General features: G+C 51.5%; 1 protein-coding gene across 2 annotated transcripts in view; it reads right to left on the minus strand.

The window, feature by feature from the left end:
* Window positions 1-227: 227 nt before the first annotated feature.
* LOC140695119 (uncharacterized) overlaps window positions 228-20065 on the minus strand; it is a 92425-nt gene continuing 72587 nt past the window's right edge. The window contains exons 1-3 of one of the 2 annotated variants that reach the window (XR_012070816.1): window positions 2778-3006; window positions 1899-2008; window positions 228-502 (exon numbers count right to left, since the gene is read on the minus strand). Coding sequence is in view for 1 of the 2 variants with exons in the window: in XM_072958024.1 (XP_072814125.1) it covers window positions 13783-13910; window positions 14507-14705; window positions 14904-15081 (505 nt within the window). In the remaining variant the exon portion in view is untranslated. Of the gene's footprint in view, window positions 503-1898; window positions 2009-2777; window positions 13911-14506; window positions 14706-14903; window positions 15082-20065 lie in introns of those variants that run through there. The other variant, XM_072958024.1, reaches the window with a different exon arrangement.

The raw sequence follows: 20065 nt of genomic DNA on the forward strand, positions 1-20065 counted from the left end.
TCTCCATTTCCCTCTCTCAGACACAAACACATTCAGTTTTGTGAAAGGGGACTTCCTTCCATACAAAGACAGACTTCACATCTTCAGAAAGATACCTGAGAAAGCACGTTTCTCAATTCAAGTCTTTGTGTGAGTTCTGGGCAACTGGCTTATTTTCTAGAACAATCGGTAGTTACAAAATCAGGAAATCATCTTCCACAAAGGCAGAGTTCTGGTCCGTGTTGATAAAGTTGGGGATGTCACATTTCATGAGTCTGTTCGGCTCCTCCTCTGGCCACCTGCTGCATCTGATGGCTTCCTGGAGCCGAATAACACTGTAAAGGGCTATGGTAGGGATACCAGCTTTGGCCTTGTCCAAGTGGTCCACTTCATTGATGTAGCAGTGAAAGAGGGACCTAGATTCGTCATTGCACTGCCAGAGAACACCTTGGGCAGCAGCGGTCTTCCAAAGTCTGACACAAAGCTGTTGAGTCTAAATCTCTTCTCGGGAGACTCTGCATTGCTACAAAGAAAACCAAAATAAAATATCGTTCACAGTGTAGCTCGGTGACCTGAAGAATCATAGTTTTTGCCATCTACTGAGAGTAAATCCCTGCACAGAGCATGCTGACATGCACTGGAATTGAAAGACATCACTTCTGAACACATAAAATTAAACTCAAGGCAAAAGTCTAAAGTGAGGGCCCATGGACCATCCTAAAAAGGCATCGTTCCCTGAGAATCCTCAATATTGGTGCCTCGCACACCAGTGTTTCTCCGTGGGACACTCAGATCTCTTCATCAGGATTCGTTAAAGTGCTTCTTAAAATGCAGAATCCTGGGGTGCACACCCTCAGAGTCTCCAGAGGTAGCGACTGGTAGTCTGTATTTTCATAGCCACCAGGATAACTAAACATGCTCAGGTTTAGCACCGCAGTCTACATCGGGTCACCTGAGCATCGACAATTCTGTCTCACGGGATGGGGGGTGCCATGTGTGTCAGGGTGCTGTCCTACCCATGTGTCTCCCCTGATTCTCAGAACTGACAGTGCTGCCCCATTGGGCACGAAATACCACCGTTTCACAATGCATACGCAGGGCGCCCGACTGAAAAACAATCAGTGATAGGAGAGGGGACAAAACTCAGCTTCCTGTTACCTTGTTTCACTTACTGTGGGACGAGTGATCAATTCAAGGGTAATAAATCAGTGAATGAGTGAATAACATGACTCGCGTTAGTCCCACGAGTGCCTGGAAGAGCAAGCCTGGGCACATTGAGAACCATAACAGCCCATCTACTTAAATGTCATCCTCCACAGATCTATGTAAAGGTTACTTCCACCCAGGCAGTGACTCCAGAAGGGCAAGAATCATGTATGAACACACTCTCAAATCCAGAACAGAACCTGACAACAATTAGGCTCTGGAGTCTGTGTTTAGCGAGTGTGGAATCTCAGTGATTCCAGCTCTTACACCTTGCCTTCCCATCCCACCACACACGATATGGCCCTTATGTCCAGTTCTCCCGGGGCTGGGGCCACAGAACCCATTTATAGGACTGGAAGAATCTGATCATTTAAACCATCCCCCAGATTATCATCAAGAGTCACCTGCATTTCAGGGATCAGTAATCCCAGAAGCTTTGCAGTTCAGGCAGCTGAGGGATTTTTATATCAGCTCTGTCTTCTACTGTGACTGCCTGGGTGACATCAGACAAGGAATTCTGAAAAGCCTGAACTTTTCCTTTCAGGAATAATCTAATTAACAAATCTCGTTGACCACTCAACAAATGTGATGTGAAGATCAATGATTTTACACAGGAGTACAACATTCACTAGGTCGTGGATTTAGAATCAGAGGAAAATCATTTTAGAAAGATTGACAGAATGTAGCTTTAATGCGAATTTAAGTATTCTTACCTTTCAGTAAATCATCTTCCCCTACTTATCACTTCACCCAAGTTTAAAAGATGTCTGAGAACAGGGATGAGTGTGCCAGCAATCTGAGACCCAATAACCTAAAATGTCACCTAGGAAAAAGAGGGGAGTAACACATTTTTAAAAAGCATGGCAAGGATGGCGGGGCCATCCCCAACCCCAGACTAAGAAGCTCTGAGTAATAGCTTTCCTGCCTGCCTGGGGCATCAGCTGATGTGAAAATCCACCCAGAAACCTCACTGTCCAGCAGCTCTTCCATAACACAGGCTACACTTTCTCAGAATTAAGAATTGCGTCCAGTAACCACTTCGCTGAAGAATAAAGACAAAGGAGAACAAGAGAGTTCTGCCCCTCCCAAGGGAGAGCCCAGACCTCGGGCTGCATGCACTGCGCCCACCTCCCTGGAGAAGAATAAACTGGAGAAGGGCGTTCTGCGAAACTGGGGCAGCAAAGGTTGAGATGGGAACAAATTGACCAGCTGGCCAGGGACAGCCCCCTCCGTCGCTGCCTTGGCGGCTGCCTCAGCCCTCTCAGCCCATCCTGCCCACCTCTGGTGGCTAAGCTGTCAGGGAAATTGCTTTGCGATCTGGAGCAACAGAGGCTGCCCACAGGCCAATCTGCGGAAAAGATGGGCGCTAAACCCCCAGCTCCCGAGTGACAGGCTCCATACCCCCGCCAACACCCCGACGCCCCCGCACCCTACCGCAACCCCGGGGAAATATGACCCGAAGAAGTGTGACCTGGGAACGAGGGGCAGCAGAGGCCGCCCCCACGTCAGGCCTGCAGAGAGATTGGAGCTTATCCTCCAGCTCTCCAGGGGCAGCCCCTGTCCTCTCCACCTCCTGATCTCACCGCGCCCACCTTCCAGGAGCAATCAGACCAGGTGTGGGGTGTCAGGCGAATCTTGCGCCAGAGAGGACGTCCCCAGGCCAGGTCAGGGGAGAGGAGAAGAAGTGGCCCCATTAGGCGGGGCAGCCGGCCGTCGCAACTGCCTCTGCCCCTTGACCGCATCGGGCCCGTCTCCCAGGAGCAAGCTGACCTGGAGACGGGCATCCGGCTTCTTGGGCAGCAGAGGACGCCCCCAGGATTGGTCACGGGGAAGAGGAGAGCAAATTGACAGGCTCCGCGCTGCAGGTCTTCTACCCCCGCCATCGCCACCCCCGCACCTTAAAGGCACCGCCCAGGGCGCCCCTCCCCCAGCAGGCTGAGTGGGACAGGTGCGTCTGGTGACCTGGGGCAGGAGAGGCCACTCCCACACCAGGCCATCGGGGAGACGGGAGCCAATCCACCAGCTCCCCAAGGCAGCCCCTACCCCCGCAGCAGCCACCACTCTTGCCCATGACCTCACAGTGGCCTCCTCTAGGGAGCAGGCTGACCTGGAGATGGACGTCCGACGAACTTGGGACAACAGGGACCGCCCCCAGGGCAAACCATGGGGGGAAGTGGGAGCAAATGGACAAGTTCCATGGGAAAACCTGCCGCTGCTGCCACCACCCCCAAAGTACCAAGTCCAACTCCCGGGGTCAGGCCGACTAGGATACACGCGTCTCATAACACAGGGCAACAGCGACCGCCCCCAGGACAAGACGCGGGGAAGATGGGAGCAAATGGTCCGCTCCCCCGCTGCAGGCCCCCGACCACCGCCACCCCTGCACCCTGACTACCCTGCCTCCCGCCCCCAGCAGGCAAAGTGGGACAGGGGTGTCCCGGGACCTGGGGCAGCAGAGGCCGCCTTCAGGCCACGCGGTGCAGACATGGAGCTAATCCACAGTCTCCTCCGGGGCAGCCTCCCTATGCCTGCAGCCACCACCTTACCAGCCCCCTGACCGCACCACACCCATCTCCCAGGAGCAAGCTCACCTGGAGTCGGACCTGAGGCAAATCTCCGGCGGCAGACGTCGCCCCCAAGCCAGGCCGTGGGGGAGAGAAGAAATGGAGCAACTCCCTGGAACACATCCCCTGCCCCTGCCGCCTCCGCCGCCGCCTCCCAGGAGCAAGATCATCTGGAGACCCGCGTCCCGCCTCTAGGGCAGCAGAAGCCGCCCCTGGCTCCGCCTCTGGGGAGAGCGGAGCGAATTGATCGGCTCCCCCGCGGCAGCCTCCCTCCCCCCGTGGGTCCCGCACCTTAACGGCCCCGCCCCCACTCCGCACTCAGCAAGCTGAGTGGGACAGGAGTGTCCGGCGACCTGGGGAAGAAGAGGCCGCTCCCAGGCCCAGCAGCCGGGACAAGGCAGCTATTCCACCCGTTCACCAGGGGTAGACCCGCTCCGCCCCTCTGCCGCTGCCACTGCCTTCTGACCTAACCGCCCCACCTACCAGGAGCAAGCTTACCTGGAGTGCAACATCTGGCGAATCTCCGGCGGCCAAGCCCCACCCCAGGCCAGGCTGCAGGGAAGAGAAGAAATCGATCGGCTTGCCCGGGCAGCCTCCCAACCGCCACCGCCGCCGCCGCAGCCCAAAAGCATTGCAATAGCCTACCGGGGTCAGGCTGACTGCAAGGATGTGCACTTGCCTTCTTATCCTGGCCAGGTCCCTGAGCACCTCCCTGCATCCCTACACTCCCTGCACCTCTGCACCCCTGCTACTCTCTGCAATTCTGCATCCCTCCACCCCCACATCCCCTGAAATGCCTGCGCCCTCCACAGCCCCTGCACCCCTGTCACCAGTTACACTTTTGCACTGCTTACACTCCTGCACCCCTGCATGTCCCACACACCACCTCTTGGGCCTTTGGCAGAGTCTCTGCTGTTAGACCAATGCACAGTGACTCACTCTTTGCCAGTATATGATGCATCAGTGGACGTCAGGGGTTGCCTGCAGGAAGGTACATGTTCCCGGTCACTAGCCTGGGCCACTAGGGTGATCTCTGTGAGGTCACCCAGGACGGGTTCAGAGATGCTGTTCTCTGGGAAGAGAGGAGTTGAAACCGGTCTTGAGGGCAGAGCTGTGCTCACCAGGCCGTCCACGCTTCATGTTTTACACAGGGCTTCGGAGAAGTGAAATGGATCCGGCCAAGTAATACCGGCCTGCTGTGAGCCCACCTCAGTCCTGGGCTCTGAGTCAGACCGACTGGCTCCCTCAATCAGGGCCCAGTTTGGGCACCTGAATGGTCCCTTTGAGGCATCCCAACAGTTCTCAGGATGAAGTCTGGCTGCTTCCACCCCATGGCCCTCCCTCCTACTGTGCTGGCCTCAGGAAGGTTCCTTATATGGGGAAGAAGGCAGCCCACACCCTACCCCACCCCTCACCTTTCTCTAACCCAGGCTGGTGCTCTCTCTGCCCCTCAGAGTCTGGGAAGCCATCCCTCTTCAGTTATGTCCCTTCTGAGATGGACTTGCTTCCACTCAATTCTAGGCGAGGATGCACCATGGAATGCACTGGGTAAGAGAACCAAAATAAATAATTTCTTCTGTGAGGTTGTCTGTTTATCTACTGGGGCTGGGCTGTGTGTAGTTTGCTACAGCTATTGGTGTGAGAGGCTAAAACAGCCTGTGTGTCCTTGTTTTCATCTCCCCGCTGTCTTTGGGTTTTCCCTAGACACTCCTGAGACATTTACTTCTGTTAGTATTATTCCTGTTATTACACACGGGCCCTACTGACATGGAGGTAAGGTGTTGGGGGAGCGGGACAGAGCAGGGCATCTGCAGTCCTGTGATTAGTTCTCATTGAGCCTGTGCCCTGAGCTGTGACCTCCACAAGTGTGTCTCTTTCCCCCCACCCCAATTTGGGTGACACAGAAGGGATTTCCCTTCTCCCAGGTTGGTTAGGCTCTGGTAAAATAATTTCTCATTAAAAAAACAAACAAAAAACAACTTCCCCCAATGAAACAGAATGTTCTGGGTGTATTTCAATACAGTTATTTTCTCCTCTCCAGGCAGGAAGCATGAGGAGTTATACTCTGACCTTCATTCTGAGAACAGGACACGGTCCTGGATGTAAAATACATGAAAAAGAGCATGGGGCCCCTCTGACTGGCCCCCTGGAGTTGTCACACTCTGATTTCCCCACACTGAGCCTCCTGCTGGCCTCAGGAACCTGTTAAATCTGCCTGCCCCCAGGGTTCTTACAAAAGCAGGTTCTGCCTTGGGAGCTGTGACTCTCCAAGCCTGCCCGCTGTTCCCTTTGCAACCTCTCTGGGTTGGAAGCAGCTTTCCCCCTCAGTCTTCTGGGATCTAAGAAGAGCAGTGGGTTTGCAGCTCCCTCAGATTTGGTGTTATTTTCAGGACAGGAGGAAGAACTTCTGAGCTCCACACGAGCTGGACCAGAGGCTGGAATCCTCCCTTCCTCTGCCACCGTGCAATCAGTGGCTGTGGTTCTAGCCGAGTTTCTGAAGATGTGGACTTAAACACACATATCCCAGCCCTCACAGGAGCACACAGTCCCATAAATCCCCCTAGTTTCCACTGGTAACTATGGAGCCGATGGGGACACGGGTTTCGGGACCACAGAGGCCTGACTGCACGACTTGCTCCGTGGCCTATTTACGTGGTTGCTCCGGGCCTTGTCTGAAGTGGCTTGTTTACCACACCTGGTACGTGGGAAACACAAAATAAGTACTAGAACCTTCACTTTTTCTCCCTCCAGGGCCTTCAAACGTAGAAAGTAATAAGTGAACTCAGACAGCCTAGTCACCACAATGAGGTCCGTCCAGCCTGGCTCTCCTGAGTGATGGGCACTGACTTGCACCTTAACTCGGAACAGTAGGGGAACTGCCTTCCTCTAACTGGGCCTCTCCCCACACCAGGCACGCCCGCAGCTCAGACGGGGCCAGCTCCCCAACTGAGGTGTGTGCTGGTGGCTTCAGTGTGACCTGGCCCTGCCGGGACATGAACCTGCAGTGAGTGAGGTGGAGGGTCGGGTGGAGGGGGGTCCCTTCTGGGGTGGCAGGGGGCCCGGTAGCACCCCTCCCAGCCTGGTGCCTGGGGCTCCCTAACACCTCCTACAGCTCCTGGGTTGGCTCCGGTCCTGGCCACTCCACACACCCTCCCAGTATCTTTTCATTATGACCCTTTTCTGCTTTTATCAGCGAGAAGTGGCTTCTGTTGCTTGTTCAGTGAAACAGTACATCGGGAAACCAGACTACTTCTAACATCAGTAAAATACCAACCTCGGTCAGCTCGCCGGGCAGGCCGTGCAGCACAAAGGCCTGAACAGGGCTGTGCGAACGGCTTACGTGAAGGGTCCTCAGCATCTGTCTTCAGAGATACAGAAGCTGATGGTTCAGGTAAAACCTCAGGGTGGGATTGAGGAATCCAAAGCTGGTTGGTTTCAAAGGCTAACTGGTCAGACCAGACCCCTGAGCTGTGGTCAGAAGCCTGGCTCAACGTCACGCAGACTCAGCGCCCTAAGTGCCGGGTGGGGCCGGTGCTGTTCCCTTTGCAGGCTCTCGTTGGGGATTCACTGTAGCCCCTTAAATACAGCAGAAATTCCAGCCCCATTAGCCCCCACCGTGAGTGTTCCATGACACAAATCCCGGGAGGGTTTAATTTTCATCTTTGTTTAGGAGGATGAAGGTGGTTCAAGAGAAGACATAAATTCACACTTAGTGACACAAGGTCACAGCCAGTACTTCCTCCACGGAGAGCTATGTGCTCCCACAGTGGTGGCTGGGGGCTGGGCAGAGACCCTCTGCTGGTCCCAGAGGGACTCGCTCATCTGGCCACAACTCATGGGTTGGACAGAAGATCCAGAGGGTGACAGAGCATCTTTCCTGGGAATTTGGAACTGACACATAGAAATCAAGTTCACTCATCTGGAGTTTGGCGGAGGGGAGGGGCGGTGGTTGGAAATCAAATGAAACCAGAGCATGAGAGAAACTTAGAAGTGAAAGAGCGAGAGACAGAGAGACTGAGCTTGTGAGAGCAAATAGTCAGAAAGAAGGCAAACAATCAGGGGACAGAAGAATTCCAGCTCCTGACTGTGTAGTCTGTCCCAGCCCATCAATGACCCCGCGAGATGTTTAATAACATTCCAGTTTTGCAGATTAGGAAACAGGCTGAAAGAGGTGGGGGCTGGGTTTGGGTGCACAGTTAATTCAATTGCCACTGGACCCCACACTTCCCATTGCCTGAAGGCACCCTAATCCTCACTGGGACCCCTGTGGTCCCCTGACAGCCCAGCACCCTGATCAAAGGGACCCTGCGGGAGTGGGAACCCCTCTTGAGTGTGGAGAGTTCCCTGCCCCGAGATGCCATGCATCAGCAAGCTCCCGCTCACCCCAGGTTAACATCAGCCCAGCTGTACAGTCTCCCAACCCGCTTCCCTCCCTGCCAGGCACCCCCATCCTTACCACCGAGTGTACTGCAGGAATTCAGGCACAGGGATGCCCAAATCAACACGAGCCCATCGGCAATAGAAAAAGCAGACTCCCAGGCCCACCTGGGTTGCGAGGGGACAGAAGGTGTCCTCAACTTTCATGTGTCTAAGACAATCTTCTTCAGCTGGAGGTTCTAGAGAAAAATAAAAGGTCCAAAACATAGTTCGGTGAGGAATTCCTCCAAGGACCTGACTCCAGTGTCTACAACCATGTGTACCTACCCCCGGAATTGGGGTGAAGGTGGATTATTGATCAGCACAACCCCTGGTGGCCCAGCTCCTTGGCTTGGCTGCCCAGAGGGGGCTGGGGGAATGGGTAAGGCCAGGGCACTCAGGAAAAGCACAGAGGACCTGACCTCTCCCTTCTGCACTCGTAAACCCTTCCCCAAATCTCAAGGCATTGGACAGAGATCCGCCACAATAATGAGATGCTCCCATCTCTTCACTCACTCCTGTCGGTTCACTTACATGCTGAGCATCCACTGGGTCCCAGGACAAGACACATAGGATGGCTGATGGGACAGGCTTGGTCCTTCCCCCTGGAACCTGTTCAATCTGATCAAAGAATGATCACTTATAAAGAGTTTCTCAAAATTATACAGAGACCAAAGACCAACTGCAGAGTGAACCAAATTTAAAAATATATATGAAGATCCCCCAGTCTCCCCGCCTAAGGTTAACAGCATAAAGCAAAAAGTTCTTGCCTTTAATCAGCAGGGAAGTTGTCACCCCCTCTCAGGTGGAAAGGAGAGTTATTCTTTGAGCACGTCACAGAAGTGCTCCATCGGATTGGACCAGGGCATCTACATTCATTCAGCAAATGTGTATAAGCTCCTACTACATACGGGAATCTCCTAACTAGACCGTTCCCAAGGCTCTCGGGCTTTATCAGTCAACAAAATAGACATGACTCCCCATCACTGGGGGCTCAGAATTTTAGCAGAGGAAACAGGCAGCATGTTGGGGTAGCAAGAGTTTGGATAAATTTTTAAAAAAGAGTGATATGAGCAAACTCGGGTGATGGCGGTGGGGTGGGAGGCAGGCAGGAGAGAATAAGGCAATCCTGGCAGATCTCACGGAGTAATGAACTTGAAGCAGAATAGATCCGGAGGAAGAAGGAAGAGCCGGAGCCAGAGGCCCCCAGAGTGAGGGGGAGAGTGTGGGCAGAGAGGCAGAGCACGCCGGGTCCTGAGGCCTTTGTGACGACTTTGGCTCCTAATGACATGGTGACCCGTTTAGTGAGTTTTGAGGGGAGGGGTGATGTAGTCCAACTTATGCTTTTGTGTTTGTGTTTTTTGGGGGGAAGTAATTTATTTATTTTAATGAATGTGCTGGTGATTGAACCCAGGATCTCAAGCATGCTAAGCATGCGCCCTACCACTGAGCAACACCCACCACCCCCAATGTATGTTTTTACAGGCTCCCTCTGACTCTGTGTGGATGAGAGATTGTAGGAAAGCAAAGATGGAAACAGAAGGCTATTGGTATCCAGGAAAGGCTGAAGGTGGCTCTTAGGAGGGCGGGGAGCAGAGAGCAGGTATTTAATTAAGACAGAATATCCAGAATTTTCTAACAAGCTGGATTTGCTGTCTGTGAGTGTAAAAGAAAGAGAGAGAAAGGACATGGTTCCAACATCTGGGCCTGGACAATGGGAGGGATGTCCTCTCCGGATGGGAAAGGGGATGGGAAAAGGTGGGGCTGAGCAGGTGGAAAGGGGCTGGTATCAGCTCAGTTCTTCAATGTCATGGTTAAGGGGTGTGTTACATATTGCCACAGAAGTGCCTAATAGGTAGAGGAATCTGTTTTCTTTTTCTTTTTAACATTTAAAAAATATAATTAAACATATTAATTGTATTATGTGAATGATTTGGGAATTTTGTTTCATGCCAAGTTATATGTTATATATAGCCAAATGGAGCATATATCAAAAAGGGGAGAAATGAGGGCTTTCACATAAACTGACTGTCCGTAACGTAGGTAAAATTTCAATAAAACCAGTCTTCAGGGCAAAAACCTCATCTCGGTGTTACATAAAAATAAATGAAAAACGACTATGTTGATGTACCATTATTTCATGTTACATAATAGCCCCAAACTAACAGTGTTTAACTATGAGGCTTGTAGAAATACTATTCGCTTTATTCACATAAATACAGAAGTGCAGAAATGTTCTAAGGTAGAATTAGCATCTTAGTGGAAATAATACATATTTGAGCATTTTACATGATATATATGTACTGATTCAAAATTTGGAAAAGTAATTTCATAGTAGAACATATGTATGAATGTGAAAGCAAGATGAATGAAAGGAAAAGAATGTGATGTGAGTCTCAGGGATAAAGGCTCAGATGGAAAGGGGAAATCAGGGAATTTTGGAGAAATCGAGAAATTGATGGCATGCCAATTTCCAAGGCTGGGTTGCTTCCACCAAAGGAATAGCAGAGAGAGAGAGGAGAGGCCCAGGAACCCACCCTGGGGAACACCCACAGTATATGTTTGGAAAAAACAGGAGACATTGGCAAAGGACCAGCCAGCAGGCCAAAAGCAGAAACAGACAGAGAGATGGGCTGGGGGTTGAGTGAAGCAGGAACACGGGGTAGGAGGGATGGAAGAGCTGGGTCAAATGCTGCCGAGGGGCCAAGCATGATGAGGAGTCAAAATTGACCACTATATTTAGCAACATGGGGTCACTGATGGCCTTGACAGGGCAGTTTCCATAGAGCGAGGGATCAGGCGAAAAGCCAGAATGGGTGTAAAAGGGGATGGCTCAAGAGAAGATGCAGACAGTGAGTTTAAACAACTCCTTAAAGATTTGCTGCAAAGACACAGGGTGGCAATTGGTGGGGGTGAATTAGGGTCAAGGAGTGCTGTTGGTTTAAGAGGATGGACGTTTATATACTGATGGTGCCAACTAGCAGGAGAACAAAATAGATGAGGCAGTGAAAGAGAGGATGGTTTTGGGAGTGACAACCCAGAGAAGATGGGAGGGATGGGGCCTCGGGGACTTTTGGAGGAACTGGCTTTCGATGCCACTTTTAATAAGCGGTGGGGCACCGAGAGTGAGGTCACAGACATCAGAAGGCGAGCGGATGTGCTGGGAGTTGCTTGTGAAATTTCTCTTCTGTTGGCTTGTTTGCTTGTTCAAAGTAGAAAACTAACCTTACCAGCTGAGGAACAAGGAGGAAGAAAGAGTTACTGGAGCCATGAGCAGAAGATAAGAAAGAGCCTTCCAGGGAGAATGGGACAGTAAAAAGGGCAGGGGGAGGCGGGGGAGTGCGCTCCCAGAAAGTTACATTTTCTCTTTGACGTCCCCAAATGTGTGACGTGTTATTACCCTTCCTGCTGTCTACAAAATAAAAATTAATTATGGTTCAGAGGAAATGCTATTTCATTCTAAGAGGCTGCCTGTTTCTCAGGAATGGTCATCTTAAACTGCAAATATTACAAACAATGTTGAAAAGATGAACCTGTGTACCTAAAATCCCCTATTTTCTATTAATCTGTTTACTACTTAGTTCCCCTATCAATAACACATAACAAATACTGCCATGATGGAGGTACACCGATGCTTAAAAGGAAATGAGATCTGTATCCTTTTGCTAAATTCCATGGCTTCCTTAATATGCAGTTCCACTTGGAATTTAGGAATGTCTGGTATAAGAAGTGAGAAACAGTTTGAGAAAATCCCGGCTCAGAATTATACATCACAACCACATCACACAAGTATATACAGCCGTAAAAAAGTTTAAAAGCAAAACTCCGTAACTACTCTTAAAGACCTTTGCAAACCTGGGCCTGCCAAGATGTTTCCAAACTGGAAAGGAACTCCAATCTCTTGCCTGGTACCGGACCAGAGGCTGGCCAGCCTTTTCTGTAAAAGCGAGAGAGTAAATATTTTCAGTTTTGCAGATCATTTTGTTGTAACCATGCAGGTAGGCAATAAGAAAGCTAAGAGCACTGGGAGATAGGAAACAAACGGGCATGCCCACACTCTCCCTTCCACTCAGGGCAGCTTCTCTGTGGTGGGGAGCTTTGCCACAATCACTTGCTTCTTTTTTCCATTGGTTTCTTTTTTTCCACCTTACTGCTCGAGCTCAGAACTTCAGGTGGGCCTGGTCCTTCAGCATCCATGCAGAGAAGGCTGAGCGGGGTTGGGAACCCCACCTGATGGAGAAGAGAGATTACCGGGAGGGACATTGTGGAGGCCACCATGACACGAGACAATCACACCTTCCGGGGTGAAAGGGAACGAAGACAAGGGAAGGACACAGTAGTGGGACCCCTAGGTCACCTGCCAGGCTTGTTCTCCCTCCACGGCAACCATGGGGGCCTGGGGGGTGTTGGGCTTCAGCTACGGTGATTAGGATGAAGGGACTCAATATAAAGGACCCTCCAACTCCTCACTAGGTTCCAAACGCAGCCCCTCTAAGTCCACCCTCTGAGTTTCTGGAACTCTGCTGGAAGAATACATGAGCAGGCCAGAACCAGAGCCCAAGCCAAACATGACAGGGGTCTCGTGGGGCTGTAACCCCATGCTCAGTGGTCGGGGACTCCTTGCAAATCTGCAGAAATCCCTGTTCCACCTCATTCCTGGGAGAAACCCCAGATCTCCTCCTGCTCTGTCTGTTCTTCTCTTGAGGCTATTGTCCTGGAGGGATGCTGAGTCATTGAACCTGGTCCTCCAAACGTACATAAGCAGCCTGTTCAATAAAACAAATTATGCACTTTTTCACATTTGCCAGTTTTTTGATTCCAGAAAGGCTGTGGGACTCATTCTCACAGTCTCCTGTGCCCCCACCACATGGTGGCCCTCTGCTCATGTAAACACGATTTCCCACAACTGCACCCTGCCTCCCAGCTTGTCAGAGGGGAGTGTCCCACAAAGACACAGGTGTTTGTGAGGATCCTGTCCCCCAGCAGAAAACCTGCTCCTGGAGCCACGGTCAGGGATCTGGCCTCCTAAGCCGCTCAGCTCTAATTCAAAGCCTAAAGTGGGGGCCCCGAACATTGCTGAATGACTTTCTGAATCACCTGGACTGGAGGGGACTGATTTTCTTTCCAGGAATGGAGGTAGCGCAGCCTCCATTTTCAGGGCTGACCTTGACGATGGATCTAGTTCCCCCGACTGCAACACAGGAAGGAGTGGCCCTTCCATCCCACAGGTTGGAGACCCAACCCAAGGGAGTACTGAAGCAGTGCATTGCTGCCAGGTCCAGCATCCCTGCAGAGTGGCCTCTGCCCTTGAATGACCCCCTTCCCAGGGCCTTTCTTGCCCGGACACCACCACACCCCAGGCTGTGCCAGAGCTCTGGGGCTCTGCGTGTCCAGGGCACAGAGGTGGCACCTGAGCCAGGTGTCCCCTGGGCCTCAAGGGAGAGAGGTCTGCTTCTGCATCAGGGGAAGGTGACCCCACAAGGCTGGCAGGACACTCTCAATATGGACCTCCAGGAGCCCTGGGAGCAGTTTCCCTGCAGGTGTTAAGAGCCATCATCAGGAGGGCAGGCCCCTCTTTGTGCAGACCATCCAGCAGTGCTGGGCCCACGTGCTGACCTCAGAAATCTACATGCCCCCACGATTCCCCAGGCAACCTCACAACTTCGTCACTTGGTGACCTGGGTACCACGAGCTCCTTGGCCATCCCATGAGGGTGGTCCTTGCAGGCATGGTCTCCAGGTTCTCCTGTTGAGAAATCCCCCTGGGTTTCTGTGGTCACAGAGCAGACACCAGAAGATTCTAGTCCTGCAGTGACCCCCACAGCAGTCAGCTCCCCTGTGCATGTCCAGGGACAAATGACAGCAATTTATTGCCAGGAACCGTGATTCCATACTAAGTTCAGGATCCTGGTAACTCACTCTGCACCCCAAAAAGCTTCCATGAGAAATGTGTGTATTGGGATGTCTGTGCCCCTAGAAGAGCTGTTCCTGAGGGTTCCTGGGACCCTCCAGCCCCTCTCAAGGTTCTCAGATCCTGGGTCTAAATTTCTATCTGCCTCTTTTGGTGTACGGCCACCTGTGTCTCGTGGTCACGGGTCACTTTATTGCATGACTTGGCATGTTCTTAGTGCTCGTCCTCCACCCCTGCACTAGACTCCCAAGATGTTCCCACTGACCCTTGGCTCCCTGGGTGGCTCAGGGGGCCCTAAGTCTGCACCCTTCACTCTCCTCCTCTACCCCCACCTCTGGGGCCACCCCTAGGTGGACTTGGAGGTGTTTGTAAATGAGTCTTACACAAGGACATATCTGGACAAAGCAGGACCCCACCCCCGGAAAACTCACCTGCTCCCTTCTCAGAAGAGGACCCCACAGCCCCACATTGCCTCCCAGGGGTCTGCTCAGGACACAGTCCCCCAGTTCTGGGCAAGGTGTCTCCCTGGAATCCTTGCTTCCAGGAAGAGTCTCTCTGTCCTTCTTCAGAGTTTAGAGGTGTTCCCATGTCCCTGACCACCAAGATGCCCAGCACAGTCCCTTCAGTGACCTGGAGAGACAAGGAACTTATGTGGCCACAGGTCTCACAGGACACACCTGCTGGGACCCCAGGCTAAAGGGCTGTCCTTCTGCCTTCTCAGGTGTGGCTCCCGTGGTATCTTTTTGCAGGGGGCCCAAACGGGGAGTGTGGCCCAAAGCAGTTCATGGGGCTCTCTGGGCAGGGAAGACTTGGGCCAGGTGGCCTTGCCTGGTTTCCCTGCTGGGCCACTCTGAAAACCCCCGCTCCTCTGGCTGTGGCTGGAGGCCCCTCAAACCTCAGGGCGGGGCTCTTTCTCTCAGCCTCCACTGACTCCAAAGCCACGCTGGTGCTGGCAAGGGGAAAGAGCTTTCTTGCCTTCTTTTGGCCAAGTTGCCACAGGTGGATGCTGCGGGGAGCTGGAGAGAGAGGTAGCACTTGCTCAGATGTGAGTGGTTAAGCAATTTGACACCCTGTCAACTAGCCTTAAACATTGGAATGAGGTCTTTCCCGGTAAAGCTGGAAGTTACTTTCAGTAACTTGTCTAAAGATTTCTTTTTTTTTTTCCACTTAAAGACTCATAAAACCTCTCCCAGGTCATTCCTGGTATGGACCATTATCCAGGGATCAATCAGGAAATGCAGGAGGAGAGGGGTGGGGGTGGGGGAGAGGGGAGGTTAGATCAGAGCCCACGGAGAGGAGATGCCCCTCCCAGGAGCCTCACACTGGGCAGTGGCTTCTGGCATCCAGCTCTCCTGTCCTCAGGCCCATTCCATCTGCAGGGTTTTCCAAAAACATAATGGTGGAAGGGCCATGGAGGACACCTAGAACTTCCAGAATAGACAGGGGGAGCAGAGTTACCATGCTGGCCCTGGGTTTGGAGACAGACCTGCAGTGGAGACCACAGGCTTCTGAGAAGCCAGTTTCGAAATAAAGGCAGTATGCACTGGAATACCCGGCTCGAGAGAGTGCTTCATCATAGACATGTAATTTACATAGTTCTCACCACTAAATTCTGTGTTCCCAACACGCTACATGAATGACGGCTTCAACACACATTCATTTCTGAGATGTGAAAAAGTGTAGAGCCGCTCTTTCATCCTGCATAATGGGCATGGCTACACTTAAGAACACTTACCAAGATTTCTCAGCAAGAGCCAATTTCGAAATAAAGGCAGTTTGTGCAGGAAAACCCTGTTGGAGTGAGGGCTTCCCCATACACATGTAAGTTATAGAGTTCCCCTCACCATGAAACGCTGTTCCCAACATGCTACATGCATGAAGGCTTCGACACACATTCAGTTCTAAGCTGTTAGCATGTGGAGAGCCGCTCTTTCATTCAGCACAAAAGGCATGGTTACACCCAGGAAGATTTACCCAGATTTCTCAGCTGCTTCCTTCAGCCAGATTCAAAATAAAGGCAGTTTGTGCTGGGAAAGCCTGTTGGAGCGTGTTCAGAGCTGTTTCGGGCTCTGTCCCAGCTGGAGGGTGCAAAGCCCAACCTCCAGAAAGAGGGACCAGGACCCCACCCGCCAGGTGGTGTTGCCTTTGTAGGGGAACAGTGATCTTTGGGTAAGATATATTGCGGCTCTCTCTAAAAACTGCTTTGACTTAAGTTTGCATCCTAGTCACCAGTTCCAGGACAACAGAAAAGGCATACCCTACATCCCTTTGCACTCAACTCTTCCCAAAAGAGCAAATATTTGTCCATGAAAATACCAGCTGCTCTTCTAAGGCCCACTAAATACCCAGCAGTGTGGGCGGTGCACTCTTGATCAGGGACAGGAGGAGAGGGAACAGCGGTCCTCCTGCAGGCTTGGCCTGGTGTGGCAGCTGCGCTGTGGGTGCGTGGTGGGGAGGGAATGCAGGGAATCCTGTTTGAGGGGCCTCTGTGCACGCCTGCATTATAGTCTGAGGTTTCATACAAAGGCTCCAGGCATCCTAACTGGTTAGATACAGCCCCCACCCTTGGGCTGGAACCACCAGGAGATAAGTACCTGTAACAGGGACGGTGCCTGGTGTGGGGAGAGGTCATGGGACACTCCGGGGGCAGGGGCGGTGGTGCTGGGGAAGGCAGGGGATGCAGTGAAGGGTGGAGGGAGCAGGGTCCTTTGCTTGGGGGTGCGAGTTCTTTGGGAGACCACAGGGAATGGCACACATCATCCCCACCCTATACCCCAAATTCCTAGCCCCGCCAACACAGGGGCTGCTCTGCACCCTCTCAACGTGGCTCTCCTGTAAGACCGCACCCAACCAGGCATCTGGCACCCTGCCCTACCTCCCCTCTTGGGACAGATCCCGTCTTCTTGGAAACTGCCTAGCAGCGCGTATTCAAGGCCGGCAGCCGGCCTGGCGGATCTGCACTTCAGGTGCCCTACCTGGCCAGACGTGCCTGCCTGGGCTCAGTCCTCTATCTTGCCCACAGGTAGCCTGGGTCCACTTCCGGTGCAAGCGGAGGCCGCGGAGCCCAGGCTGAGCCCCGCACACAGACAGGTGAGGGTGCCCCCGCCCCGCTGCCCCGCCGCCGCGCCCACTGTTGGCAGCATTGCCCCAGCCTCCGGCCGGTGCCACCTGCAGCTGAGGACCTCCGCGCGGCCCCGCCCGCCCCGGCCCCGCCCAGCTGCCCCATAAGCCTCCCCCCACCCCCGTCCTGGCCGCGCCCTTGCTCCCATTGGCTCCGAAAGTTCTGCCCTTGCACGTCTAGCGTCGGGAGGACGCAGACGCAAGCGCTAGGGGAGGGCCCCGCGGCGTTGCCATGGATAAAGACGCCGCGCTCCTCGCGGGCTGGCGTGCGCTTCTGGGGCAGGCAGCGGGCTCCGGAAGTGTGCAGCTGCCCGGGGCCATGGCGGTGTTTGCTGCTGGGGATGGCGGCTTGCATGGCCGGGCCACTAGTTCTGGCCGCGTCAGTCGGCGGCCGACATCCTTTCTGGGGCGGCGTCTCACAGACGGTAAACGTACGGCAGCGCCGTTGGCGGGGCCAGTGGACATGGACCGGGGTGGGATCCGGGTTGGTGTGGCGGCCGGGGAGGGCTGAGGTCATGATGGCAGCCCTTCTTGGTGAAACAATAAAATGAATAGCCATTTTCACAAGACCTCTGAGTAAATCTACTAGGGAACTTCATCCTGGACTGAGGAAGAGGACTGGGGAGGAGGGGGCATTCAGGGGCACAGAGAACCATGGGCCACCTGTCCCACGATGGACTTTAGACTCACCCTCACCCTTCAGGAACTACTAAATACACACAGACAGAGTGCTATGGACAAGATTTTTTTTTTTAAACAAATCCCTGAATCCCTAGCAGGTCTTGTTTCTACCCATACACAAATGGCTTATGTGCATAATGTTTCACAAAAGCCTTAAAATATTATCACCCCAACTTGACACATCAAGAAACTGAGGTAGAGAAGTTTATCACATTCTACAAGATTAGAGAGAGGCCGCGTCAGACACCGTATTTAAATCCAAGCCCCTGCTCCAGTGCTCACACTAGAAAGTGTGACATACTGCCCCTTTCCTGCCCTCTCCCTGCAATCAATCTCTGAAGAGTCTTTTCTGTGTCACCTGGAATCACAATCACATTCATTTTCCACAAAGAGCTATGTCACTCCTTGGAGGACTTTTCAAAATCTAAAGGGTTGGTTTGAGAGGAGAGATTTGCATTTTCTGTTTCTCAAAGGAAACATGGCTTTAAAAGAAACTGAAAAGTAGTTATCTAGTCTAAGCCCTCATTGTGCAGAGAAAAAACCGGAGGCTCAGAAGAGATGAGGAAAGGGCCTTATTAACAAATATTGCCTCAGTGCAGCACCAAGCCAGACCTGGCACTTCTAGGGGAGGATCTGGAAGGCCCAGGAGAATGAGTGTTAGAAAACAGAAAGAGAAGAAGCATACAAGGCCCCGTCTCTTCACCACCATAACATGAATTTCCACCAAATTACCCAGAATGGGTGCAGCCAATATTAAGTTTGTCAAAAGAGGTTATAGAATTCTCAAACATAGTGGAAATTCCAACATTTACTGTGCTTTTTTCCCAGTTCAAGCATCAATTCAGTGGGCACTCTGTACCAGGGACTACACGAGGCCTGGGGTTCTCCCAAATACAGATCTCTATTACCACGTGTGCAAACCACATTAAGGCCACCAGAAGAAAAGCGCCCACAGATAAGATGGAATTACTGAAACTGAAAGCAGCCAAAGAGCATATATTACTAGGAAAAACGGTGCTCCTAGTAATGGACACATGGACATAGAATGCAAACTGTGTTTAGCAGGCAGGAAAGGGGGGATTAACAGATACAAATTAGTAAATATAAAATAAATGACAAGGGCCTGCTATATAACACACGGAACTATATTCAATTTCTTGTAGTGATTTATACTAAAAACAATCTAAAACATATATATATACATATGCATATGTTTATAACTGAATCTCTGCTGCACACTTGAAAATAACATTGTAAATTGACTACACTTAAATAAAAAATAATTTTAAAAAATAAGTAAAAATAAATGCAACGCCATTAAGAAAAAATAAAAGAACTCTCTAATCCCCTTAACTGTAGGTGGTCGAGAAATCTAGCTGCAAACACCAAGTCCACTGGATCACTCCAGCACTGGCTGTCACTCTTTCTGACCATCAGAGAGTCACTTGCTTCACTGAGGTTACTTTTCTCTTCTGTGAAAGGCTACAGTTGCAACTAACGATGTATAGAATCTCATCATTCACAAGCCCAAAAAGTAGTGAGAACTTCACATGGGCCAGGCTCTGGTCAGATGAAAAGATAGGGTCCCAGATATATTCATGGGTAGAAGAAGTTTATGCCATAAAGTTATAAATTCTTCCTGTTTTGATAGACAGATTCATTTCAATTCTGGTTAGAATTCCTACCAGATTTTTCTTGGAATATAACAAGTTAATTTATGGTCAGGAATAGCCAAGAAATTTCTTTAGAACCACCACTTGGGAGGGGTGGATAGGTCATTCATTTCCACTGCTCTTTCTGAAGTGATGAAAACGTTCTGGAATAATAATGGATGCACCACTGTGAATATGCAAAAAGCTGCTGAATTGTACCATTTAAATGGATGGAATTCATGGTTTGTGAACTATATCACAATAAAACTGTCCTATGAAAATTATTTCTTGACAATTATTTTTCAGTTTATACACTAGTCTGTCCCACAATTTAAGAAAAACAAAAAACCTAAACAAGCCAAACTCTGCCAGGAGCACTTTAGGACTGCAATATCCCTGGGTCTCCAAGGCCTCTGGTGGTGCTGTTCCTGTTAACGCACAATAGCTGGGCTGGGCTAGTTAGGGACTGTAACTATCTTTTGAAAATCGAGGATCACTCCTTTCACCCTGGGAGAGGGAAGGAAGGAGGATGTCACA

The sequence above is a fragment of the Vicugna pacos genome, unplaced genomic scaffold (genome assembly GCF_048564905.1).
Source record: "Vicugna pacos unplaced genomic scaffold, VicPac4 scaffold_145, whole genome shotgun sequence".
Classification (NCBI taxonomy): Eukaryota; Metazoa; Chordata; class Mammalia; order Artiodactyla; family Camelidae; genus Vicugna; species Vicugna pacos.